This window comes from Colletotrichum gloeosporioides (assembly GCF_011800055.1).
Source record: "Colletotrichum gloeosporioides strain Lc1 chromosome Unknown consensus_89, whole genome shotgun sequence".
Taxonomy (NCBI): Eukaryota; Fungi; Ascomycota; class Sordariomycetes; order Glomerellales; family Glomerellaceae; genus Colletotrichum; species Colletotrichum gloeosporioides.
This window is the reverse complement of record NW_025544734.1, coordinates 1-26,297: the sequence shown is the minus strand read 5'-3', so window position 1 is coordinate 26,297 and position 26,297 is coordinate 1. Positions and strand designations below refer to the sequence as shown.

Sequence of the window (26,297 nt, the reverse complement as noted above, 5' to 3'; positions counted from 1 at the left end):
TATGAGACCATGGGCAAGTATCCCGCGTCCATCACGCAGGAACTGTGCGTGTTTATCGATTTCAAAGCCAATCTAGACCCCAGGAAGAAGAGACTCGCAGCCACGCGATGCAACGAGTGCGAACAATATCTCGTATTCGTCAATGTCTTGGCGTGCAGAGTTGTGGCACGATGGCTCGATGTTTTGTACATCAACTTTAAAAAGCCCCCCGTGGTGTCAACGTTGAGTGACGCATGCATTCTGTCCTTTGGAAGTGCACCCTCTTACAAAATGGTTTCTTATTTGAAGCTCAAGCTTCTGGCAGCTGCAGTCAGCGTCTCGGCGTGCACCCTGCCGACGGATCCTTCATCCAACAACATTACCACTGGCTTCGGCATTCAGGTCCAGAATCCCGCTGCACCCATTGTTCACAACCGCTATATGAACCTTTGGTCGGCGGGTGGAGGCGACCAGCACCTCTATCTTAGTCCCGCTGGAGATGCAGCGTTCAACCTTACCCTTGACAACGGTGTCATTTCTCGCGGCATTATTCATGCCGTCATCAATGGAGAGGTAAGTTCGTCGCATGTTGCGTCAATATTGAAGGCTAATCAAGATGTCACAGTACACTGCGGATGACAACACCACCAAGTTGTTTATGACAGAACGCGGCGACCCCAAGGCTTACTTCCAGCCTGTCTATGGTTGCAACCCCGATACGGATGCGGTGCAGCTTGAATTGGACTTTATATCAAGGGCTGCCCTTCCAGGTGGCTTCATTTGTGTGAGAAGTGCGTCCGGCGACAGACACGAGTTCCGCTACTCTCCCCCTGGCAATACTGGTAAGTATTTCTCGAGTTCCACACAAGCAAGCTGCCTAACAATTCATCAAGCCGTCCGTGAAGACCGTCCTTGCTACGAGGTTACACTGGCCGTGGTCCAAGCCCCAGCTGCCTAGTTCGCGGATGGCGTGGTCACCAATGTCTAACTACTTTGGAAGTCATACTTGAGTTCTAAGGTGTCAATGAGATATTTCGTAATATTTTGAAGAGAAATGAAACCCCTTCTGAGCGCTTCCGCGGAGTTTAGCCTTCAGGCATGAGAAATGAAGCAACAGAAATTCGAGGCATTCAATAGCACAATGGCTCTTATGAGATGTTGGCCTCAATTAAGGCAGCGTCACAGGTTCAAGCCAACCAAGCTGCCAGAGATATCTTTTATCAGGTGTCCCGTACCAATGAAATGGCAAAAAGAAACGAGCAGGCCTTTCAATTTTGGTGAAACGGGATATATAGACCTTAAAGAGAGATGAGAAATACGAGAAAGCACCGTCGTCACTTCGTGCTGTCATCTTAAACCAATGGGGGCTCGCCTCGCTCCGTCCGCCACTGATTTGTCGCCTGTAACGCCCCCGGCAGTCCTCTGAAAAGCCATCCCCACTTATGCAGAAATCCTTCTGACATCTCCCATCCGGTGATTTCCCATGGTGGTGACCAGGCAATAATGCCACGTTGTTTGATCTCGTCGTCGGGGAAGCCCTCGTACAAACCACCGATGCAGTCCGCCCACAGCTCGTCCTCGTCAAAGGTGCCAGAAGCCTGAATCAGACGATCTCTTCCCTCGGGACTGGGGAAAAGATCAATCCAGTCGCCATGTGGCACCGTTTGTTGAAGGACGGTGGGCAGGAGCGCCTTAGGGAGAAGCTGTGGTTTGTAAGGGTAGGGGATAATGTGAATCAGCTCCTCGTCGCATTCAAGAGGCGCGTCGAGGATGCCTGAGATCAGAGTGCGATTAACAGCTAGTGCACGTAGGGCATTGAACTGTAGGAGTGTGATGAGGTGGTCTGGACAGAGAGGGAAAACAACATTGAGCTGCCGGCCTGTAGACCTCCCGGATAGCAGGGGTTTTCTCTCATCATAGCTTTGCTTGATCCGCGACAATGGAACGAGGCACACGGACTCCTGCTGATTGTCCCAACATTCAACAGACGCTTCGGGCTCAATCAATGAACAGCTTATGGTTGTAGATGCTTTGGCCTTTTCCCCAAGGGCTTTGCGTTTACCTGCACTGGCTGTCAGTCTCGATACCGAACCCAATTTGATCAAATGTCCCTCCTAATTTGTTTAACGTTGATGAATTTCCTACGGAAAGTAGGATACTAGTTGATACTCACGATATGCCCTCGTGTTAAGTCTTGTCTGTGCCCGACGGCGCGCTGCGGCATCCTTTGTTCCAGTCCAGTCGTCACCTGTGGTTCTCGCCTACAAGCAATGAGCGAATCATGTCATCTTCAAAGATTGAGTCACAAGAACCTCAGCTAGTTGTGGCATCGAAGTCAGTTGGATGTGCGGTGCCATCAAACTTGTCGCCTGATTGGTGTCCATCATGGCCTGAGCTAATGTCCTGGGTCATAGTGAGATTGTTGGTGAATAATGTAAGTTGGTCGAGGCCCGAAGGTCTTGCAATGCAGCCTGCTCACATAAATGGGTTTCATGGGTGTCACTGGAGTGAGGGTTTATTTACGCTTACTCCTTGGCAAAGGATGAGGCGCAGGTAGACAGTCTACTGTTAAACATGCAACATCATTTGTCGATGTTGCCATTTCGGACCACAAGTGGTCTAGCGTCATGCAACCTGCTCACATTGACTCTAGGGCAGAACGGGATTACGACTCCAGTCACATCGCATTTGAATGGTGCTCCCGCCGAGCCCTATCATGTCGAGGGGAGTTCGGCATTGAACCGCTGACTCCATGCAGGTGGCTCACAAATCCCATAGGAGTTCTCCCACAACATCTGATTGCAAGAAATCCGACATGAACATACAATCACTGATCTGGAAGTCATGCAAGTGACGCACAACGCCCGGTGCTGCCGGAATGGCAATAACGTTCCACACTCAATTTCGTCACTCACGACAAGAACTATAAGAACCAGGACAAATTGACAAAAGCTTGCCTGGATGTTGGTTCGCAAGCATTGCAATAATCACACCTCAACGCCACACTACGCTGGAAATTTCTCTTCCAAAGATGGCGTTCCACCCAGACAGTCTCCCCGATCTCGAGGGCAAGATATTTATAGTGACAGGGGGGAACTCTGGCATGTGAGTCGCTTTCTTTTTTCCCCACACGAGAATCGGTCAACTAATGACAAAACTAAAGAGGCTACCACACCGTTGCTCGCCTTGCGGAACATGGCGCTCATGTCTACATGTGCGTCAGGTCATTGGAGAAGGGTACACGGGCAATCGCTGAGATTAACGAAAAATGCCCCTCGGCGAACGTTGACCTCTTGCAAATGGATTTGACGGACCTCGCCACCGTTGTTGCAGCTACCAAACATTTCCTCACTCTCGAAACAACGCTGCATGGGTTGGTCAATAATGCAGGGATCATGGCCACACCCTTCGAGATAACCAAGGATGGACACGAGGCCCAGTGGCAAGTCAACTACCTCGCTCATTGGGTCTTGACGGAACATATGCTTCCTTTGATGCTACAAACATCTAAGAATCTCGCCCCGGGCAGCGTACGCATCGTCAATCTTACTTCATCGGGCCACTTGGGAGCACCCAAGGGCGGGATTAACTTCAACGACCCATCCCTAAGAGAAGGGAATACTTGGACACGATACGGACAGAGCAAGCTGGCCAACATTTTGCATACAAAGTCTCTGCATGAGAGATATGGGCCCGGCTCTTGCAGTGCACGAAATGAAGAGGGCGAGATCTGGGTTACATCCGTGCACCCTGGTATGGTCGAAACAAACATCGCAGCCCCGGCGAGGGAGTCACGGTCGATCATAATGATTGTTTTCTCGTTCTTTCGAGTGCTTGGCTTCGTATCGCCAGCTGATAAAGGTTCTTGGAATAGCGTCTTCTGCGCGGCAAGCGAGGAAATGGAAGCTGAACAAGCCGGTGGCTACTTGGAAATATTCCGGCGATTCGGGGAGCCTAGATGGCAGAGTAGCGCAGCAAAGGATGTGGGGCTTCCAAAAGAGCTGGAAAAATGGACGAGGGGCGTGATGAGAAGAGAAGGATGGTCTGGGGAGTAACCGTTCCGTGTTGGCGTGGGCAACATGTGTAATCTAGTCCAGCACGAAGTACACACAGTCACACACACGTGATGTCAGGCTCCTTGGCAACGTTCAAACTTGTACCGTGTTGTTGTCATTTCAATACTCAACGTTTCGTACGGATTCTGAATTTAAGTCGTTTAGTTCGTCATAGCGGAGATAGACTGAGTCTGGTCAGATGATAAAGATGTTGTGTATAGACACTAACAACCATGTAGCTATTAGATGACAAGGTGGTGTTTTGTAAAGGCCAAGACTACGTTACCGGCTCTGCAAGTGATAGAGATCCGGCTCGGAGTCGAATATCGATCAAGGCAAATTTGCCTGACCTAAGTGACTCTGACTACAATGCCTGGCGTCAAATTAAGCGAAGTCTAACTTGAACCGGCAAGACGAAATCCCCCTTGAGTCATTTTAAGCTGCATGTTGGTCGTATCTGCAGCGACTTGCATCTCTTGCAAGCTCATCACCGGCCCTGCAGCATTCCTTGTCTTCGCATCCAGTCCGTTGAAAAGTGTTGCCAGCATTGAGCTCTTCCAGGGAGGCCTGTCGCTGACGCTCGTTTGTATGATTATCAAAGCAAGGAAAACCGCTGTAAGCAACACCATCGCCGCTGGCAACGAAAGCCATGCCCAGTTGACGTGGACGCAGGTTTGTTGCTCCCACACAATGCCCCGCGCAGGGCCTACTCGGATACTCTTATCCCCATCGCCATTCCGCCACCGTGCTGTTATCGAATCAGCCAGGCCTCTCATGGCATGCTGCACAGTATCACGAGTCGCATTGCCGCCGGCCTATAGATTTACGGACCAAAGGTTGCCTGTAGCCCTGCTCGTATGGATCCCACCAAAGAGTTTTGTTGCCGAGCAACGAAGAAATAACCGCTGCCAAGCCAGCTGTTGGGGCGTAGAGGATAGAATAAATGCAATCCGAGGGCCACCAGGTGGTGTAGTTCCAGTAATTGGAGGATTTGTTGGTAAGAACCTCAATACCCCGATCCAACAATGGTACCAGGGCCTGTGGGAAATGCGATGATCGGTAAATTGTTATCTTTAGATGGGCCGGACAGTCCTTGGCATTCGTGCCAAACCCCATTTCTGATGGTTCTGTTGGCGCGGAAAATGCTATGCGTGGCAAATGGAATAAGCTCGACATCCATACGCTGTGTTTCGACCACATGTTCTACGAGAACGCCATTCATGACATTGGAGCTCCAAGTCGTTACGGCGGGAAAAGATTCGCCCCCAAAGGCCTTCATTGACTTGTTGGAAACGGTCGAAGCCATCATAAAAGAGATCTTCGCGAGGAAATTCGATGGTGTCCCATTTGAGGAGCGCCGTACACCCGACTGCATTACGTTGTTCGTAATGTTGTCGAGGGCTATGTCATATTCCAGCAAGCTGGCAGTCTTGTAAGTATAGGTCTGGTTATTGAAATTTCTGATGGAATTCAACGAATGTGATATTTTGTCGCTGATGTCCGTACACTGGCTTTGTAGCGAAAGTGACATGAAGTGGCACCGTCTTCGGTAGCCGTGAATGCGCAATTTCCCGTCCTACACGTGTAGCTGACGGCGGCAGAAACATTCGAAGGGGGGTCAAGTAGCCCTGCGTATATAGCTGACTGCATTTGTGGTTCAATTGCAGGCGTGCCCGATGGCCGTCCCATGATACCATCAGTGTAGTTGTTCGAGAATGAAATTGCTCCAACCTCGTCGTGCGCCATCACTGAGCAGCTGTGGTAATGAAACAAAAGGGTCCACGGCCGTGGCGAAAACTGTAAGAATGGCGCCGAACACGGCGAGATTCCGGCCCCTGAGGGTGAAAATCAGGAGAAGGGATCCCCACGGGCCTACAACGTGGAGCACGTCAGTACATGGAAGCTACACCGCAAATGTTGGTTGGAACCCGAGATCATACAGTGCGGTCACTGAACCGAGAGAAAACATGAGATGAGCGGACGAACCTCGACTTGCCATGTCCCACTGCGCGATGAGTTTCATAGGCCTTGACTTCTCGTACCACAACCATTTCAACTGGCTCAAGCCCTCGGCTATCGGCATCATCAGGCACGCCTTTAAAATTGCGCTGAAAATGGCAATAAGAGCGTTTATGGTGATCATCGAAGGCCACTTGGGTAGCGTTCGGTCTTGGTGGAGGAGAAGCGTAATGAACATCGCCGCCAAGGCAACGGTAGCAACGGCGATGCTTAGCACCTCCCACACCCAGAACCGATTCAATAGGCTGTCTCTGGAAGAAAAGATTCTGCCACGAATTTCCGAGGCAGATCCATCATGGTCTTGAACTGGGGAGTATGTGTGCGAGCTGCCATCTTTTACTGAGTTGTCGCCAGACCCATGAAGTCTCTGTGTTGATAGTCCAGAGTCCGATGGGCTGTTCTGTAGCTGGATGTGGGTAACGGCTCGGAGTCCTCGAATTCTTGAGTCGTCCATTGCGAGAAAGAAGTAAGATAACCTTTAGTATGGGATGGGAAGCTCCCATGCGTCAATATCTGATTGTGTGAAGACCTCGATCTTGCATTTTGTGCGTGGGCCAGAAGACTTCAACATCTGGAAGGAAAGAAGACGCTGCGGGCCATGCCATGGGACGGCAGGATCTCTACATGTCTCTTAAAGGCCCTCAAGAAAGCTTTCCGGTATTACTAGCGCGGAAGATCATGCAGGGAATGGGACATAATGGACGCTTGAGGGCCAATAGAAGCCAAAGTTGTCGGGGACTGACGATGTTGATTTGGTGCACAGCATTAGACCCCCTCATCGACCAATGAAACATGCTGCAGCGAATTAAAAAGGTATGGTTATCCCTACTAGGTCTTACTGTACCGTGAGATAGTATCCGCTTTCTCTTAATGCAACCCTGTACATACCAAAGTACCTTATGTGTACAACGAATTCCACCAGTGACATGCCTTTTCAGCACAAATGCAAGAGATTATAGACTGATTGTTTTTTTAAGCAACTAGCATACTTAAATAGCAAAAGAAGGCGTAAAGGGCTGGGGAAGTGGCCTGTCTCAAGATGAGATGAACCCTATGATTGTTAACGTGCTCATAGCATGCCATCTCTGAATTAAAAGGGGTGCAATAGCAGGCTTGACTCACGATGTGAACATAGCAACCAGTAAATTTACAGGAAATCGTTTGTGAAAAAAGCACGCATCTTTTTATTCTCAGTCTGGGGCATATGGCCTACAACATCTTAGTTCACAGAGTGAGCTGGTAATATCAAAGACCATTAATCTCTGCCAGTGACGTTGCTTCTGGAAGTCAGTTGCGCCTCCCATATTTTTATTAAGACTAAAAACTCACATGCCTACCTAGGTAGTAGTTCAGCCATCTTGTTATTTGAAGGGTTACTCTACAGACCTTCAAAAGTTTAATGAGAATAGCTGCAAGCCTTACTTCCGCAGCAATGCACTTGGACGTCTTGTACCTAGATACGCTAGGTTCTTGAATTCAGCATTAACGCGAACCATGATCCTTCCCAAGAGGTCTTTTCCCGAGCTCTCCTGTCCAATGAGACGCAGGTAGAGAGAATATAATTGCTGATCTTGTAACTCACCGCCGGTGAAACGGAGGCGGACTCTCTTGGTGAGACTTTCATCTGCGGGAACGGACGACGACAGTGAAACTACTGCTGCGAGAACGGGAGGGAAGGGAAGATGAGCATACACTTCAGTGCATCCGCTGGAAGAGTGCCCCTCCTAGGCTCATTTGGTGTGTGACTTCAACTCTGTACTGCGACTTGTTGCATTTTAATTGCTGCCGCCTTTGCCGCATCTATATACTTTTGCTGCTGAAAGTCAGCACGATGTCCTTTGGCGGTCCCCGGAAGCATGTTTCCACGAGAAGGCTGGCAGCTACCCAAATAACGTGACCAAGAACCTGGGGCCGTTGCTGCCGGATCCTGTATACTGTTCTCTCTTTGGTCGTGCAGCCGATCGAAGCTAGTCACAGTACTTTGAAGAAGCAGGCACGGAGAAATCCTCGTGTCTAGTTTCCCAGCTCTCTCGGCTTCTAAGCATTGCAAATTCCCTGCAAGGCTGGCGCCTATGTTACGGTTGTTGGTATGTCTTGAATGCGAGCTGGCACATCGCCGGCCTGTGTGCTTGGCGACAGCATCTTGCTCGCGCATTTCCCCAAAGAATCTCCGTATAAGGCCTCTCACTTCCCTCCGACCTTTCCGGAATGTAATCTGACAAGGTAGTCTGACATTGACATAGTTCATGATGCTTCGGCCCTTTGGTGATCTGGCGAGAGAGGCACGGCACATCAGTTCACCTGTCGACTAATCAACGCCCACATATTGGAGATCTCAATTGGATTGCCTAGTCCGCAACAAGAAAGCCATGCGTATTTGAGACCAACCTTAACCCAACGTGCACGCACCCAAACCCGGCGGGACGGACGCACCGACGGCGGTCGCCAGTTTGCGGTGTCGTTCGATGCAATTTCCTAGTTTTCGACTAACATTCGCAAATTTGAAGTACTAGCGATCAGTTATGTGCGACTGCTGCTTATGCAGGAGGAAGGCATGCGCAGCGACGCCGACGGAGACAAGTCGTACTAAAACGGCTGATCCGCGTCTAAGTTGAGTGAAGCAACGAAAGCGAAAGTCAATAAATTGAGGCTTGCCAGTTTAAACTCGCCTCCCCGTGGAATGGATAGTTTGGAGCCTATTTCTATCCGTGGAAGCCCACCATTCAGTCCAAAACCACCCGTGCGAAGCTCGTGTCTAGCATTCGACATGTTGTGACGGATGTTGCGGAGCCTCCCGTCGGAGTAGACCATAGCAACGAAAGAATCATACTAAGAATGGTTTCCACACCAAGAGCGTTGACGCTGATAGTTACTGCAGCTGCTGAACCTATAGGATTTGACCTACTCAATAAATTACAGAAAAAGAATTTTTGATGTCAAGCTAATTCGGATCATTCATAAATTTGGGATACTACATAGAGACTTAGCAACCCGCCTGGAAAATGATTGTTAATTAAGTCTCACACGATTCTTGCTCGCTTGCTATGTTTTCAAAGTAGTGACTAGATCCAGGCTGAAAATAGCCTCATACTAGGGAGGTGTGTCACAAGAGTTAATATAGAAGCCCAACTTAAGGGAAAGCATAATGCAGCATGCTCTGGAAAGCGTTAAACTTATACTTAGAACAGATGTCACCAAGCTAACACGTCACAATGAGTACATGTGGTTTGAGATCTATAGCAAATGGCCAAGCAGCAGCTGCGTTGGGTCATCTGGGGACACACAGACCTGATACAGACCCAATAAGTACAATCGGGAGTGCCAACGTCAGTTAACAGCATCCGCATCCCGGCGTACGGCTGAAAACTTAGATTTTCAACGCTGACCCAAGGGGGCATGAGTGCGGCACAGAAGGGAATGTTGAAGCAAAAAAGTCGATCTGTGCACTCGAACCTGGGCAATACCATGAGGCAATTTGTGGGTTAGCCTCTCTCGGATGGGCTGCCTCATCATGGCATCTGGCCTCCGCAAGGCTGTAAGTGCTGATCCGTCACTGTCACAATACAAAGGATTCGTAGAATATCTCATCGAAAGCCAGTCTAGGTCTCTAGACCAGTTTGTGGCAGGAGTTGAAATCGAGAATCTCATTCAATCAAAAGACAGTCGTCACTACGCCTTGGTCAGTATCATCTCACTATGGCCCTATCACCACCTAATGCCAAACCACTGGAGAAAATCTTCCTCTTCGGCGACCAAGCTTACAGCACCCCGAAACGCGATCTCAAGCGCTTGCTAGACGATGAAGCCTTCCAACAGACCTTCCCTGATCCCTCATCGCCCTTCTCCCTCTTCATTCATCGCTGCGAGAGTGCAATCCAGCGCGACCTGGCCCAGTTCGTCAACCCCATGAAGGTCAAACACCTCTGCCTTTCCGGCACCCTGGCCGACATGCTCTTGCAGTGGCATTACCGTAACATTGGCTACTCCCACCCGCACTACTCCGACCGCGACGATGCCCACCGCTGCTTAGCGCTGGATATGGCGTTGCTTGTCGCATATCAGGTGCTGCTATTCATTCGACATGTCGAATCTTCCCCATCAGCGGGACATTACGGGAACGCTACTGTCATAGGCACTTGCACCGGGGCACTGGCTGCTGCGGCGGTGGGGTGCAGTGCCGACTTAGCGGAGCTGGTCCCGTTGGGCATAGAGGCTGTCCGGGTTGCCTTCAGGGTGGGTCTGGTCGTGGATCGGGCGGCACGGGATACCGCACCAGCCACAGGCACGAAGCAGCCTTGGAGCATGGCGGTGTCGGCAGCGGATGAGCGCACGTTTCAGGGTATGCGAGTCTTCCTGCAGCGGCTCGCGGGTAAAGTTGGGAACACTGCCAGCAGCTGGTTACAAAAGGTTGACAATAGGAAACACGAGGCAAGAACAGGGTCATACTGGGTGAGCGCATGGGGGCCGAACTCGGTAACGGTGTCGGGGCCGCCGGAGGTGCTAGCGGAGCTGGCGGACTCGGACGGGCTAGCGGTGCCCGGCGTGAGGATATTGCCGATACCGATATTTGGGCCGTTTCATAGCTCATTGCTCCACACGAAGGAGGATGTTGCTAGGTTGCTGGCGTTCCTGGACCCAGCGGTGGCGAGGACGCCTGCATGTCTGACGGTAATCTCGGCCTCAACAGGCGAGGCCCCAGAAGAGGCCGTTGACTTCGTCTCACTTATGCGCACTGCTGTTGATGACATGCTTCTACGTCCGCTTCGCTGGGACCTCGTGCTACAGCGGTTTTGTGAGCGCGCCGAGACGAGTGAGAGTGGCACTGGGTTGCCGGAAGTTATCTCGATCGCGTCGTCCGCGGGACAGTCTCTCAACACAGCCTTGAGCCAGGCACAGAAGGGAACACGAAAACCCCGCAAGGTAAAAGATCACGACCTGGAGAGTACGACAATTCACCGTGTCGTAACAGAGGCAGACTTGATGGTGGGAGACGGGCTATACCTGGTAACGGAGGCAGATCTGGCGAGACCGGATCTGAGGGAGGCAGTTCAGGGGCATTTGGTAGAGGGAAAGCGGCTATGTACGCCGGTGAGTTTTCATTAATGGTTCTGAGTTGATCGAAAACGGCGCTGACGTAGACGAATGGTAGTCCGTCTTCGCTGACATTGCCATGACGCTTGGAAATTACCTTATTGAGATACTGAAGAACCGCGAAAAGAAACATACGCTCGGCGCTCATAAGCAGCCCGCCCAAACGCATGCATATCTCGTCACTATTGCTGACTTGAGTGTCAGCAAGGCGTTAGTTGCTGGCAACAACGGTCCGGGGTCACAGCTGCTACAATGCCATGCATACGCCGACTGGACTGTTCGTACTGCTCGGTGCAAGTTCGCCGTTGTGAGCGTGAGTGTTCCTACCTAAGCTCCTCACAGAGTCATGGAACATAGTCTGACGGAATTGATGGCAGCGCTCTGGCAAGCCCCAACAGCACGCCGAATGCACCATTCGTATCACCGACGTCTCCATTCTATCCCTTTTTGAACAATACTCTTCCGGCGAATCTCATCGTATCAATGTGTCCTCTCTGCGTTCCCGGCCCGGCACCACTCACATCTCCGGCAGCATGGCCTACAGGGTGGTCTCCTCTCTAGCCGAGTTTCACCGCAATCACCGACTCGTTCAATCTCTGGTGCTCGACCAGCACACACATGAGATCGCCGCCCTCATCCGTTTCCCCGGCGATCTTTCTGGTCATGGCGACTACACTGCGCACCCAGCGATAATCGATGCCTTTACGCAGCCAGCTGGGTTCTGTCTCAACCTTGACGACACGACCGATCTAGAGCACACCGTTTACATCAACCACGGCTGGGAGGATATGCTCCTGTTCGAGGTAATCGACATGGGGCTTGAATACACGGTGTATGTGCGCATGCAACAAGTTGGCCGGACACGGAAGTGGACGGGTAACATCATTGTCCTTCGCGAGGACAATATCGTGGCGGCTTTCCTACAGTATTCCGTGAACGCTTTCCCGCGGCGCGTGTTCAGCAATATGCTGAGCCAAGAGACCAAAATAGCTGAGAAGATGGCCACAACATCCTCAAGGGTGCTGCAAACAGCCGTGCCGTGTAGTCCGCCCCAGACGCCGAAGCCGCCGAAGACGCTCAGAATACAGACAAAGCCCGCGGATGGGGCGGGCCAGGGGATCTTCCCTCCAAGCCCGGTGTCACCAGATGATATGAGCAGGAAAGGGCCGTCTGTATCTCCACAACGAAACCAACAGTGGTTGTACGGTGGCGACTCGCCTACGATGGCGACTTCTTGTAATGCAACACCACGTAGCTTCGACATGTCCCTTACCATCCCCGACGTTCAGACACAGGACAAATCATCCACCATCGCCATTCCCCCGTGCAAGTCTGTTATCCTCCAAGGCTTCCCAAAGACCGCCCACACAATTCTCTTCCTTTTTCCTGACGGCTCCGGCAGCGCTACATCGTACGCTTCTCTTCCGCCCGTTGGTGTTGGCGTCTGCGTCGTCGGCCTAATGTGCCCGTTCCTACGTGGCGACACGGCCACGATGGCGTGCGCGCCGCTCGACCGGCTCTTAGGCGAGGGCTACCTACCTGAGATATTGAGGCGGCAGCCGCCGTCACCTCAAAAAGGATATGTGCTCGGAGGCTGGTCTGCAGGCGGGTCGCTCGCGTTTCGGGCTGCACAAATGTTGGGCGAGAGAGGTTGCAGGGTCGCGAAGCTGATGCTGATCGATGCGCCGCCGCCTCACAACGGTATGGATAGGCTGCCGAGGCATTTTTATGAGTATTGTGAGCGATTGGGTGTTTTTGGCGGCTGGGGTGAGGGTAAAGGCAACAGTGACTTGCCAGCGTGGTTGATACCGCACTTCGAAGGGACAATCGGACTGCTCGAGAGATACTGCGCTACGCCATTGGTAGTGCCACTGGGACAAGAACTGAGAGTAGACGTGATCTGGGCAGGGGAGAGCCTTGTTGACCGGCCGGGGGCGCCGCCGCTATCACCACATCCGGATGATACAGAGGGAATGAAGTTCTTGACAGTGCAGAGGAAGGATTTTGGGCCGAACGAGTGGGTGAAGCTGTTGCCAGGGGCAAATATCATATGCCACAGAGTTGAGGGAGCGCACCACTTTTCGTTGATGGTAAGTCTGCGTCTGGGCCCATCTCAGAATTTCCTTTTCATTTTTAAATCTTCGATCATTTGCTGATGGAATCCACTCAGAGAGAGCCATTTGTATGGCGACTAGCACAGTTCGTGAGTGAAGGCCTTCAAGATGTGCAGGGGACAGGTGCGCCCCGCAAATGGACGCAGCATGGCCAGTGATACGTTTGTTTTGGCTTGATCGACTCAATGCGAGTTGTTCGGGCCCAGAGATCAGTTTTCTGGCCCGCAAGACGACCGGAACTTTATTTAGAGTGATAGCTGCAATTTCTTCATACATATTTATTGTAAGCAGGATAAGCAACCTTTACCTCCTTCCCTGTGTATGCTTCTGCTGTCAACAAGGTCATCTGTCTGTAGATGATGAGTTGTCCATTGAGCTCTTTATCACTGTTGCTTCCGTTTTAGTATGCATGTGGTGAACGTTCGGAAAACAACTTCCAGTCTTCTTCTGATGTGAAGAGTCCTGATCAACTTGAGTTGCCAAGTTTCGAACCACTACCACTTGTATGTGATAGTATGGTTTTCTTTCTTATCCAAAGGGCTTTCAACTATTGGCAGTGCAAGGCTGGAAATATGTCATTCACCTCACCACACCGTTCCAGAATAAACTTAGCTTGTACGTTCGGCGAAGCCATCATTCTGAGTGAGGTATTATGAAAGAACCCTGTTGATGTCATTAGATTCGAATAATGCTATGTGAGCTTCGGAGGGGCAACGTGAGAAGAGCGCGCTATTAGTACCTACGTACTAAACTCCCTTGCTGTAGAATAGTACTCGCAAGTATGCTCGCATGACGCCGTCCTTCGGGTACACTGGTAGTTTACTGTGAAGGCAGTTTGCCAAAATTGTAGGACGCGTCAAGCTAGCGACAGGACACTCTTACAACTCCTATTACTACACGCCAACCTCGGTCACGCAAGGCGATCTAGTTTGCGGAGTGAGATTCACACGTTGCTGATCGGTTCCTTGAGTTCAGGTACTCCTAGAAATGTATAAAACTAGGTGAAACCTGGTCGAACAGACTAATTTCGCCCAGACACAGCTCAGCCCATTATCCAGCTGTGCTGTTAGGGTTACATATTAACTTCAAAGTAGCCCTGCACGGAGTCTTCCGTGGTAATTTTATCAGATAACTTTGACACAATTCATCTGAACTGCGATAGGCGATTCCCTGACATAGCCTTTGGGTGGCACGGCTTTGACAGCCTCGCAATTGTCCGAGCATATCGGAATGTCTCATCCTAAGTTATCGACGTGTATCCCGCAAAGGGCTCATGAGTATTTTCCGAACTTTGCGCTAGCCACTTGCATAGATGGTGAGTTTCATTGCGCCGATTTATTGAGTGTCTCATCTGAGTATCAAGTGTCTGCAATCCCACCAATCTCGGCACCCAGGGGGGCTTTCATTAGCCCCATCAATGAATACAATGCCGCTACTACCCAGCTTTCTTAAGTTCATCTACAGCTGCCGCGGGATACAATTGTATTGGTTCGCTGATCATGGTGTTAACCGTGGTGCAAAAGCATGCGTGCGAGGGTTGCACTAATAACTCTAAAACAATATGAACCAACCCCCGGCCAACACTAATAATGGGTTATGTTTCTGGAGACTGCAAGTACATGTGACGCGGACCAGACCTAAAGTAACTCTCAACCTGAATTAAGAGGTGGTGACTTGCGGAGATTTGCGACAGACATTCCGCATCAGGTTGCTTTTTGCAAAGGTTGCAGTCGTGTTAGCGAGGCACCTCGCTTTCGCGTCGCTGAAGATTTCACTGTAGCCTATAAAGCTGAAGTACTTCCTCTTATGGAGATTAATGCGTGCGAGACGGACCGCTTGAGGAGAAATCCTAACCATAGGTTTGTTCCAATACTTCCAGATTACCTTGTTTGCTTCCTAAATAAGTAGCACAGGCGGCGTGCAATCTACATATTTATCATCGCTTGACATGTTCACCAGCTGTAATATCATTTGCTGTCACCATTCAAACATCTTTCTTCACGACGTATCATACCTCATAAACCATGGCTCAGATAATTCGTCAATCGGCTGTCACGTCATTGCCCCAGCCGTTGAGCTCGGGAGCCTCACAGAAGAGTCAACACACCCGCTCGTCGATGCTTGCCCAACTTCATGGCCAGCGAATACGTATACCAGACCTTGGAAAGATGATGGAGCATTGGACCAAAGAAATGAATCGACACGCCAACATGGTGGAGAGCAAAGTTACGAATATCATAGAGAAGTAAGAAGATCCACGGAATGTCAGGAAAGAGCATCTCAAAGCCTGATTAACTCAACTACCAGTCACGCGATAAATGAATCCGTCCGAGCTCGCCTTACCAAAGCCAAATTGGCCGACCAGCTAGCGGGCTGGTATCCCTTCGCAACTTGTGATACCATGACAGCCCTTACATCCTTTCAGGTCTGGATGTTCATAATCGACGACCTTCTCGATCAATACTCCTTACCTCAAAGGTTTGACTATGCGGCTTTGCAGATTCTACTTGCCGACTGTCGCGACTTCATTGAACAGAGTCTGGGACTATCGCAGAAGTGTGATAATGATGGATACGAGTATCGCGACCACGATGCTGTCACATCTTTCAAGGAGTATGCGGGCGCCGTCATGAAGAAATTTGGCGACAACCATGCCTACCGCTCGCGAATCGCGCGAGAGGCTATCGCTACTCTCGACGGCTACCGTCATGAGGCCATGAATCGACACGAAGGTCGGGTACCATCACTGGAGGAGTATTTAGGTTATCGGGCGGCATCATCTTGCATAATGCAGGTGGTCGTCAATTTCGAATTCGCCAACAACGTCCACATGCCAGAAGAGGTTACGAAAACGCCAGAAATGTGTCGACTGTATGAGTCCGCCGTGGCTATCTGTTTTATCTTAAACGATATTGTCAGCCTCCGAAAAGAGGTCAAAGAAGGATTTGTTGAGAACCTTGTGGTTCTTCTAGCTGGTGGTGACGTGCAAAGAGGGGTTGATGGTGCTGCGGCTCGCATGCAGCTGGAGGTGTACGCTCTTGATGCTGCTGCCGAAAAGGCCACTCGACGGTTCAAAGGCACACCTCATGAGAAAGACATCGAAGTCCTCGCCAACAACTGCAAAAACATGTGCAGAACCAGTTGGCTCTGGAGGTGTGTTATTCGTTATCTGATCTGAATACTACTGACAATCTGCGACAGTGTGCGGACTCCGAGGTACTGCCTTGCTGATATCACCCCGGATGCTGAAGGGGGTTGGGTCTTTGTAGTTGACGCAATGGGATGAGTACGTGTTCCTACACAGTTGAACAGGGTAGCTTTATAAAGTACACGCGATTGCTCCGCACTTGATTTCATGATATTGTCAAACGTGGTATTCACAATGAAGTCTCCATTCAGCAAGCTAAACGCGCGTTAAAGAACCTTATGATATGACCAGAAACATCAAGATATTTCAGCTCATAGGAGATGCAGGTCATATCTCAACAACCGGGAATCATACCTTGAAAGTGTGCCACTGGTCAAAGCAGTTTGAAGTATATCGTTTAGTATATTTAAGAAGGTGACGAATGATTCACCAAGCTACACATAAGCTGCCTAAGGCTGCCTTAGTTCCTAAGCTAAGGCTCTAAATCTCTATACATCTTCAGTCACTAGGAAGAAAGACGATGTACCAGGGCCTACCCTGTGCATCTACGTTTCGGTCCGTCGGATGATGGTCTCGAAGCCCCTGGTGCTACTCTTGAGGTTGGACGAGTCCAGAGTCGTAGTGACGACCAACTTGAACTTGACATAACCCTCATCTTGATAACGGCGGCATGTTCAAGTTCGGTACGCAGCGAGGCCTGTGGGAGAAGAATGGCACGCTTCGCGGCATGTGTGACAGTAGGGGAGAGAGAAACATTCGGACAGAGCATGATGAGACTGTGCGATTGACTGCGTCAGGCATTCCGTATGCCATCTAGATCAGTGATAACGGCAACTTTCTAGGCCAAGATCTAATCACTGGTAGTGGGTCATGCAGCATTGAATGCCACGGTCACAAAATGAATTACTTGTAAGCTGAAGCGAATGTAAGGACGAACAAAATCAACCCAGTAACTATTCAAATCGCAAAATCTCCAGCCCAAGCCCATAATACAATTCCTAGCCCAGCCGTATTCGTTCGACACGAAGCTTAATATTGAAACCCATTAGTTGAAGCCGCTGAAGTTAGGCCACCACGGCTTCGGCCAGACATCGCCAGGCTTGAAGTTGCAGGCCTTCCAGTGATCGACGCCAAGCCCCTCGGGTTTGGTCTTCTCCCCGGTGCAGCTCTTCGCCTTCTCCTCGCCGTTGATCTTGATGGTGGCGTCGGCGATGCCCATTCCGGCTCCCATAGAGATTACGCGGGACTCGATCGTCACCTGCCAGCCAAGCTCCGGCCCAGTGCCGTCGTACGACATGCCCATCTTTGCCTCGAAGCCCTTCCCAACACCCAGCGCATCGTAGGATCCCCAGTTGATCACGCGGTTGCACGCGCTGTCGAGGAGGAACGCGACGCGGTCGCCGTTCTCCGAGGTAATCCCGCCCTCAGGGTCGAAGGCGAGGTTGTGGCCCACGTAGCTGAGGAGCATCAGCTCGTCCTCGGCCGGGCGGTCCTCCGCGCACCGCGCCTGGGGATCGAAAGACGCTCGCTTGTGGACCTCTCTTGCCTCTCTGTGATAGGTCAGTTATCTATTTGGGCTGCGCTGTCGGCGGGTGGGCTTACGGCTTGGTGCGGGTGCCTTGCGGCAGACCGGAGACCATGGTGGCTAGGAGAACGAGCTGGGAAAGAGCTTGAGTGGCGTGCATAGTGAATAACGAATCAGGTGTTTGATAGTTGAAAGTTTGCTGGTTTAATAGTTGAAATTGATTTTCTTGAATGATGATTCTTCTACAATGAGATGTGAACTGTTGATGAAATATAAGACAAGAATGCGATTCACTCTGTTATAGAGTATCCTACTTATAGTTTTCGATTTTGCCCAAGATCATGGCTAGAACTCCACCATCAAGCTCTTATTAAGGTCTCCATCTGCTTTTCTGGGACTTCCGCACGCCAAGAACTGAGCTGGCCGTGATGAGGTCGCATATCCCAATTTGGAGATCTTGGCATACGAATTGTCAAGTTCCTTTTCTTACACAAGGCAGCAGGGAAATAATCCTACGACGGTTTATGTTGAGTTACGAGAGCTTCAATTAATCGCTGGCGACAACTTGGCAGTGGCTGATTGCCTCCTTGGCATGATGCAGTTAAGATTAGGCACTGCTTGACTGATGGGACTTTTGGCATCCTGAGAGCAACTCCATGGAAAGTCACGTCGGCAAAGAGAGCAATTCGTCGTCTGCCTATTTTTCTAAGGACAGGGATGAAGGTGAGCGTCTAATTGTCGCCCGCGTACTGATCTGCGACCCGCAACGCATGGATACGATGGGGGCGCAGTCCATGGGACTTTGGTGCAAGCTGAGAACTTTGGTGACAGCTGCACCCAACTTGAGCCCTGCGTTTAGGCTGTCGTTCCTTCAGCAGCCTTGGCCGCTCCGCCGATCAGCCCGTCGGAATGCGTTCAATGCTCGAGTCGGCTGGTCTAGGTGTAAGCCAAGGGAGGCTGACTCTGGCCGAACCAGAAATCATGGCGACATTGCACCTAGCGACTGTGTATCATTGAAGTCTTGGAACCTGTATACAGCCTGTTGCCTAGATTGCACTGGAATAACTGCTTGCTCTTTTTGACTGTTGCTATTCTTCTGCCTGGCAGATGGGCGAATAACACCATCATGTGATCCCTGCAACACTAGGTACTGGCAAAGTGACGAAACGACATGGTAAGTATCAGACCATGTCCCTGAAGGAAAGGCATTCATCAAAGTGATAAACATGGTTCGGACCCGGTGCGTATGTGTCACAAATACCTGACCTTTCGGCGAGCAGCCCGTGGTTGTCTTGAACGATGCCTTGGGCCACTAGCTGCCGGTAAAACAATCAGAGGTGGGTCGGTCTGGAAGATGATGGTGCGGGGAGAACTTGCAGGGCGCTCGCTATGCCGGCAATTGAGCATGGGAGACAATACGGCGGACTCCGAAACAACGAGGCGCCTGATTCTGCCGCAGTGCCAAATAATTTTGACTTCCTTAACGAGTGGCCCTTTGGTGGTGACTTGCTGCAAAAGCTATACACAACTTTACCATCCGTATTAGCTGAGTTAGCACGGAATGTGGTTTACATCGCCTCGGCTTGGTTTCATGCTGCTGTGGTCTGTACATTGTTTATTACCTTCAATGATTATATCAGAAGATCGTGGCTGCCGTTGCATTTAGGTGATTTCACGTGTGTCTTTAACGGCATGACAGATCCTGCGTTACTCAGGCCTGAAGATTAAGGTAACTATTGATTGCAATCTTTCGCCCTAATCCAAGAACTCATGGGCGACATGCCTGACAGCGACTAACAGTGTCTTCTAAAGGCGCTACGCACCTGTCGTCGCTATTTGTGCGTTTGGGAGATGAGTTATGAAATGGAGGTCTTGTGAATGATGAGACTGATCGCTCGAGTATGAAGTTACTGCCCCTAGTCAGTCTCTCGCAGAGACGGTTCGACCTGATGTAACTAATTGCTGCGCAGTGTTTCGGGGTAGGATATGACTGCAGACAGGAGGGAGGGTGTACGTATGGATAACAGGGGGCGGCGGTACTAGCGGGAAATTACCCTTCAGACGTTGACCTTGCGCAACAGCTTTGTGGTTGGTATAACTAGTCCTGTAGACTTTCTACGAACGAAATTGTATTACAGCCTAACAAGCAAGACCATCAAACAGTGAACCCGCAAAAGTAGAATGCGCCCTGGCACCAAAGGGTTCTAACTAAACCTGAACTCCAGGTCATGGTCTCCGGAAATCTGATCCGTCGGGCTGATGATCACTTGCACAATCCGCTTCCCAACATCGTACTCGTCCAAGAGCTTCTGCGTTCCGCCAAAGAAAGGCGTGTTTCCAAGCTGTGACCATGCGGTTGCAGCGGCGCCAGTATCCGCAGAATTGAGAACCACTGTTTCGTCCTCCTCGCGCCCAAGAGTATCGTACACCTTGCGAATCTGCTTAGATGTTTGCTTATTCACGATGCCTTTGCGCCGGATGGCCTCAAGGTCGGCCCGCCTGACGTTTGGCTGTATGTCCCATAACTCCATTTGAATGTCGCGCAGTTTGTATCTTTCGCTCTCGTCTCGCTCTTCCCATCCATTGTATGCTGCATATACCGTGATGACTTTGTTGCTGGTATCAATCCCAATTATGTCAACGGGATCATCGCCGTCATCATACGATTCGGTATGCACGTAGTATTTCCCGCTCGAGTAAGATAATGTGTAGCCCTTCTTCTCCTGAAGCAAGGTTAATAAGTAATAATCACACAGCCGTAACCTTCATCATCTGAAACTTACAAGATACTACAAAACTGATGTTAGCCGAGTGGTGGGCAGGAGCAGTAATAACAACAGGGATACTTACATCGCTCTTAGTTGGGGCCTGGGCTAAAGAAAGTTGCCCAAAAATGAGCGTAGAAAAAATCCACAAAAGCCACTTGAAGTGCATATTGACAATTATGAAGAAAATGACAGCCACGGTCTCAAACGAGTGAGAAGGACAAAAGGTCTAATGAAATGTATAACTCTGATGCCCTTAACAGGACGCATTAGGCCACTACAACCGAGGTGACCTATATATGTTTTGAAACTTTTAAACTCACCACTTCCAACCCTCTCACTTTTCATTTCAGCCCGGAAAAAATTAGTGATTAACGTTTGCTAAGATACCTACTGCATTTAATTCTTAGTTAGCACGGAAATAACCGTCACTGTCCCTTAAAGCAGGAGTGAGTCACTCAGGTGCACCGAGAACTTTGAAATGTAGTCTTAAAGGTCTTGTAGAAAGGTTAGGTCCCTGATATCTTCCTATAGTTAGGTAATAGGTTGTGATAAGTAGGAAGATGCAGGGACGTGGGTTGGTTATCCCACTCCTGCGCCGTGCGGCGGACAGCATCCGGACCTCGTCTTGGCATACGGACAATCCCGAACAGCCTGAGAGAATAGACACCGCACCCCCTTAATTAAGACTGAGTTTAAACGGCGCAATCTTACCAGCGCCCCGGGAAGTTTGAGTTCTTAGACACAGGTTTCCGTCTGGAGGAGGATAAAGACCTATAAACACTCCAGCGCCGCCAGACAATCTCATTGCAACAGCACATTGATTGAACATATTGTGCATACAGTCTTTACCAAATCAACACCTTCATCTCCTGCGTTGCAAGAAGGCATCCATTAGAACACCAGACAGGACGCCCCATTTTCTGTTACCGTCATTGACCATCTACTCATTTTCAAAATGATTAAATCGAACATCATATGCGCCAGCATTTCCCTCTTTTCGATCTTCCTCCAGCAAACATTCGCCTGCAGACAGGCCATTGTAACGTACTCCACGGAGTATGAATGTGATCTCGACCACTTCGACACAGCCATCGCGGAGGACTGCAAGAAATTAGCCGAAGGCGTCGGCAAGCAGGGAAAGAAGTTTGCGGAACCTCCGGTACCCGACTCGGTGGAGTGCCTGGAATGTGATCCCGACGGTGAATCAAGGAAATGCCGCTGTCTTCTCAGCGCATGGCGATTTCGCGATTGGGAGCCTGAGCCGGCTAAGTTTGATGATTTTCAGTACGAATACTGGAGGCCCATGGAGAACGGAAAGCTCGATGTCAGCTGCGATAAGTAGAGGACATTCGTGGAGATCGTTCAAGTGGTACATAACTCGGTGATTTATTACATAAAAGTATCTGTTAATCTTGATTGAATTCCGGTTAGAGTTTGTCCTATTATTCACCTGCTCCTCACACTTGAAACAATTTCAGTTTCCACTCCTGTGCGCCTAAAAAAAACAAAAATAAACAAAGCAGGAAGAGGCTAGATATAATTTTAGGCTAAATCTTTCTTCAAGTGAAGTCTCCTGCTAGTACGAAATATGAGGCTTATTTGCTGATAAAGCTTTCTTAGTATTTCTTATAAGTTATGCACTATATAGATTATGCCTTTTTAGGTGTATATATATATTAAATCACCTATTGCTGTTATAGGTTACTATAGTTTGAATATTTTTGCCTTTAGTTCTATTAAGACTAAGTAAGGCGGGAGGAAGCGTAAGGTAATACCTAGATAAGTGTTATAGTTAGCTATCTAACAGTAGGGTCTACTAATAGAAGTTAGGGATTAACGCGTTATAATAGTACACTAGGTTGTAGTCTAGGTTATAGGTTATAGGCTATAGTAGATTAGGTCTTTAGAGGCTAAGGTGATTAGTCTTAGACTTAATAAGTAATTTGCAGTGAAGGTAAGTGTTATAACCTATTATATATAGATAACAGTTAACTAACCTACTTAGGCAATAGGTAGCTAAGATAGGATATTTATACTATAGGATTAATAGGAATAATAGGGACTTACTTAAAATATATTATAACCTATAAATAAGGATAATAGTTAGCTGACCTACCTTAAGCGTTAAGTAGCTAAGATAGGATATTTATACTATAGGATTAATAGGAATAATAGGGACTTACTTAAAATATATTATAACCTATAAATAAGGATAATAGTTAGCTAACCTACCTTAAGCGTTAAGTAGCTAAGATAGGATATTTATACTATAGGATTATAGGAATAGTAGGGACTTACTTAGAAATAGAAGAACTATAGTATAAGTTCTATAATAATAAGATAAGACTAAGTAGATAGTATAGATTACTAAGTACTTAGTAAAGACTACTAAGTACTTACTAGTAATTACTAAGTACTTATTAGTACTTAATTAGGAATTAGTAAATTAAATAAAAGAACTATTTAAGACTTATATATAATATAACCTTAAGCTTAGTTTATAGTTAGATTTCTATAGCTCTTTAGTAATTAACTTAATATTTATCCTTATAGATACTCTTAGTTTAATTTTACTATAAATTACTTATTAAAACTAAGACTAATTATTTTAACCTCTAAAGATCTAATTTATAACTAACTTATAACTTATAACTTAAACTATAACCTTAGTATATTATTATAATATATTAATCTTTAGTTTTTATTAATAAACTTTACTATTAAATAACTAACTATAATACTTTAATTACTCTTATTTAGTAAATTAACTATTAATACCTATTAATAGTAAAATAATAAAGATATCTTTATATACTTCTATTAAGTTACTTACTCTAAAGACCTCCTCCTCTTTATAGTAATTAATCTAAAACCTAGCTAAAGAACTTAAAAGAACCTCTATAGTAGTAGACTCTAATAATAAAATAACTTTAAAAAAAGATATTTATAAATACTTTTAAACTAAAGTTAAGAAAAGAAATAATAATATTACTAAAGTTTAAACTATATATAATAATACTACTATAGAACTTTAAAACCTTAAAGAAATAATATAATAACTAGGAAATAACTTCTAGTATATTATAAACTTAGAAAATAAAATTATTTAATTTAGAGGATAAAATAATAGTATTAATATTAAAAAACTCTAAGAAGAAATTTATATTTTATATATAATTACTAATATTATTATAACCTCTATTAGAAAATAATAGAAGTTTAAGTTTAATACTCTAATTACTTATAATAATACCTTTAAATAACTTAAGTTATTCTTAATTTAAGTTAAAAACTATTAAAACTTCTACTATAAAGACTTTATTAGTTAGATTAAAAAAGTTATTTATATTACTACTTATTTATAAGAATAAACTTTTAAATAATTTAAACCTATTTAAAAAGAGTTCCTTAAATATAAAACTTTAGATAAATACTCTACTAAGACCTATAATATCTATAGTAGTTTTAAAGGATTTAAAGATACTTTCTACTCTCTCTTCTAAGACTTTAATAAGAAATAATAAATTAAGAGAGACTTTATATAACTATAATAGATAAAGTTAACTAAAAAATATATTACTATATTTAGATAACTTAGTATTTAATTTAATTTTACTAAAGAAACTAAGATTTTTATATTCTATTAAGAATTTAAAAATAAAGTTAAAGATAAGATTATTAAGATTAATTATCCTAAAGACTTTTTTTAATATACTAACTTTACTATTAAGATTAATAATTAACTTTTTAAATACTATAAAGAAAAGGGTAAAAAATAATAAAAACTAAACTTTAGATATAAGTATTAATAGTAGTTCTATTAGAAGTTTAACCTCTAGTAGAATAATAATAAACCTTATAATAACTAGAATAATACTTATTAGAATACTATTTATAGATAGTATAATAGATCTATAGATTTTAGTATAATAACTAAACCTAATAATAAAAAGTTTTAGAACTTTAAATATTATAACTATAATAAATAAGGATATTATTACAACCTGTTATATATAGATAATAGTTAACTGACCTACTTAGGCGTTAGGCGGCTAGGATAGGATATTTATACTATAGGATTAATAGGAATAATAAGGACTTATTTAGAATAGAAGAACTATAGTATAAGTTATATAATAATAAGANATAATAGGGACTCACTTAGAATAGAAGAACTATAGTATAAGTTATATAATAATAAGATAAGGAAAATAATTAGTAGAGTATAAGAAGAAATACTTAGTAATTAGTTAGTATTACTAATTAATTATAATTACCTATATATTTAGGTAATTACCTAAAAGTAGATAAAGGATATTATTTAGGACTTATATATAGTATAACTTAAGTTTTACTTAAGGTTAGACTTTTATAGCTTTTTAGTAATTAACTTAGTATTTATTTTTATAGATACTTTTAGCTTACTTTTATTGCAAATTACTTATTAAACTTAAGACTAATTACTTTAGTCTCTAAAAGACTTAATCTATTATAGCTTATAACTTATAACTTAAATTATAACCTTAGTGTACTATTATAATATATTAATCCTTAGTTTCTATTAGTAGACCTTACTATTAGATAGCTAATTATAATACTTTAATTACTCCTATTTAGTAAGTTAACTATTAATACTTATTAATACTTATTAATAGTAAAATAATAAGTATATCTTTATATACTTTTACTAAGTTACTTATTTTAAGAACTTCTTCCTCTTTATAATAGTTAGTTTAGAACCTAGCTAAAGAACTTAAAGGAGCTTTTATAGTAGTAGATTTTAATAATAAGGTAATTTTAAAGAAAGATACCTATAAACGCTTTTAAGCTAGAGTTAAGAAAGGAGATAATAATATTACTAAGGTTTAGACTATATATAATAATATTATTATAGAACTTTAAGGCTTTAAAGAAATAATATAATAACTAGGAAATAACTTCTAATATATTATAATATAAGGAAACAGCTACTAAGGGTTTAAAGTTAAGGCTAGCTATATAGAAAAAAAATCAATTTATATTAAAGGAGGTAGAAATAACTATAATTATAAAATTCTAAATATAGGTTTAGAAAACCTACCTAGTAAAAGCTAGTTCTTAGAATTCTAAACTTAAGTTTAGAAATCCTACCTAGTAAAAACTAGCTACTAAAATCCTAAACTTAGGTTTAGAAATCTTATTTATTAAAAATTAGCTACTAAAATCCTAAACTTAAGTTTAGAAATCCTATTTACTAAAAATTAGCTATTAAAATCTTAAATTTAAGTTTAAAAATCCTATTTAGTAAAAACTAGTTATTAAAATCTTAAACTTAAGTTTAGAAATCCTATTTAATAAAAACTAATTACTAAAATCCTAAACTTAGGTTTAAAAATCCTATTTAATAAAAACTAGCTACTAAAATCTTAAACCTAAGTTTAGAAATATAGTTTAATAAAAATTAGCTTAGGGTTAGGGTTAGGGTTAGGGTTAGGGTTAGGGTTAGGGTTAGGGTTAGGGTTAGGGTTAGGGTTAGGGTTAGGGTTAGGGTTAGGGTTCGGGTTAGGGTTAGGGTTAGGGTTAGGGTTAGGGTTAGGGTTAGGGTTAGGGTTAGGGTTA

At 45.8% G+C, this 26,297-nt stretch overlaps 7 protein-coding genes and 1 pseudogene across 8 annotated transcripts; 4 read left to right on the top strand and 4 right to left on the bottom strand.

Annotated features, from left to right (window-relative positions):
• Nucleotides 1-270: 270 nt before the first annotated feature.
• On the top strand, nt 271-937 carry GCG54_00010594 (uncharacterized protein; the record flags this gene model as incomplete). Its single annotated transcript, XM_045410514.1, has 3 exons — nt 271-552; nt 605-821; nt 873-937. 3 exons carry the CDS (start codon nt 271-273, stop codon nt 935-937), a joined length of 564 nt encoding a protein of 187 aa, XP_045258082.1.
• A 394-nt stretch (nt 938-1,331) lies between these two features.
• On the bottom strand, nt 1,332-2,382 carry GCG54_00010593 (uncharacterized protein; the record flags this gene model as incomplete). Its single annotated transcript, XM_045410513.1, has 3 exons — nt 2,286-2,382; nt 2,153-2,240; nt 1,332-2,041 (listed from the first exon to the last, which is right to left on the bottom strand). Exons 1-3 carry the CDS (start codon nt 2,364-2,366, stop codon nt 1,332-1,334), a joined length of 879 nt encoding a protein of 292 aa, XP_045258081.1. The 5' UTR covers nt 2,367-2,382.
• Nucleotides 2,383-3,010: 628 nt separating this feature from the next.
• On the top strand, nt 3,011-4,034 carry GCG54_00010592 (putative oxidoreductase; the record flags this gene model as incomplete). Its single annotated transcript, XM_045410512.1, has 2 exons — nt 3,011-3,084; nt 3,143-4,034. The coding sequence occupies 2 exons, from the start codon at nt 3,011-3,013 to the stop codon at nt 4,032-4,034; spliced, it is 966 nt and encodes a 321-aa protein (XP_045258080.1).
• A 395-nt stretch (nt 4,035-4,429) lies between these two features.
• Nucleotides 4,430-6,507, bottom strand: GCG54_00010591 (uncharacterized protein; the record flags this gene model as incomplete). The annotated part of the gene is given in 6 exon segments (XM_045410511.1): nt 4,430-4,849; nt 4,866-5,105; nt 5,146-5,478; nt 5,541-5,782; nt 5,818-5,906; nt 5,942-6,507. The coding sequence occupies 6 exon segments, from the start codon at nt 6,505-6,507 to the stop codon at nt 4,430-4,432; spliced, it is 1,890 nt and encodes a 629-aa protein (XP_045258079.1).
• A 3,057-nt stretch (nt 6,508-9,564) lies between these two features.
• On the top strand, nt 9,565-13,416 carry GCG54_00010590 (putative sterigmatocystin biosynthesis polyketide synthase; the record flags this gene model as incomplete). Its single annotated transcript, XM_045410510.1, has 5 exons — nt 9,565-9,588; nt 9,717-11,141; nt 11,203-11,457; nt 11,522-13,234; nt 13,315-13,416. The coding sequence occupies 5 exons, from the start codon at nt 9,565-9,567 to the stop codon at nt 13,414-13,416; spliced, it is 3,519 nt and encodes a 1,172-aa protein (XP_045258078.1).
• Nucleotides 13,417-15,282: 1,866 nt separating this feature from the next.
• Nucleotides 15,283-16,544, top strand: GCG54_00010589 (annotated as a pseudogene). The gene is made up of 2 exons: nt 15,283-16,411; nt 16,460-16,544. Coding segments are annotated over exons 1-2 (1,214 nt in total).
• Nucleotides 16,545-17,451: 907 nt separating this feature from the next.
• Nucleotides 17,452-18,091, bottom strand: GCG54_00010588 (uncharacterized protein; the record flags this gene model as incomplete). The annotated part of the gene is made up of 2 exons (XM_045410509.1): nt 17,452-17,956; nt 18,009-18,091. The coding sequence occupies 2 exons, from the start codon at nt 18,089-18,091 to the stop codon at nt 17,452-17,454; spliced, it is 588 nt and encodes a 195-aa protein (XP_045258077.1).
• A 2,044-nt stretch (nt 18,092-20,135) lies between these two features.
• GCG54_00010587 (uncharacterized protein) lies at nt 20,136-20,865 on the bottom strand (the record flags this gene model as incomplete). Its single annotated transcript, XM_045410508.1, has 2 exons — nt 20,136-20,654; nt 20,782-20,865. The coding sequence occupies 2 exons, from the start codon at nt 20,863-20,865 to the stop codon at nt 20,136-20,138; spliced, it is 603 nt and encodes a 200-aa protein (XP_045258076.1).
• Between the last annotated feature and the right edge of the window lie 5,432 nt (nt 20,866-26,297).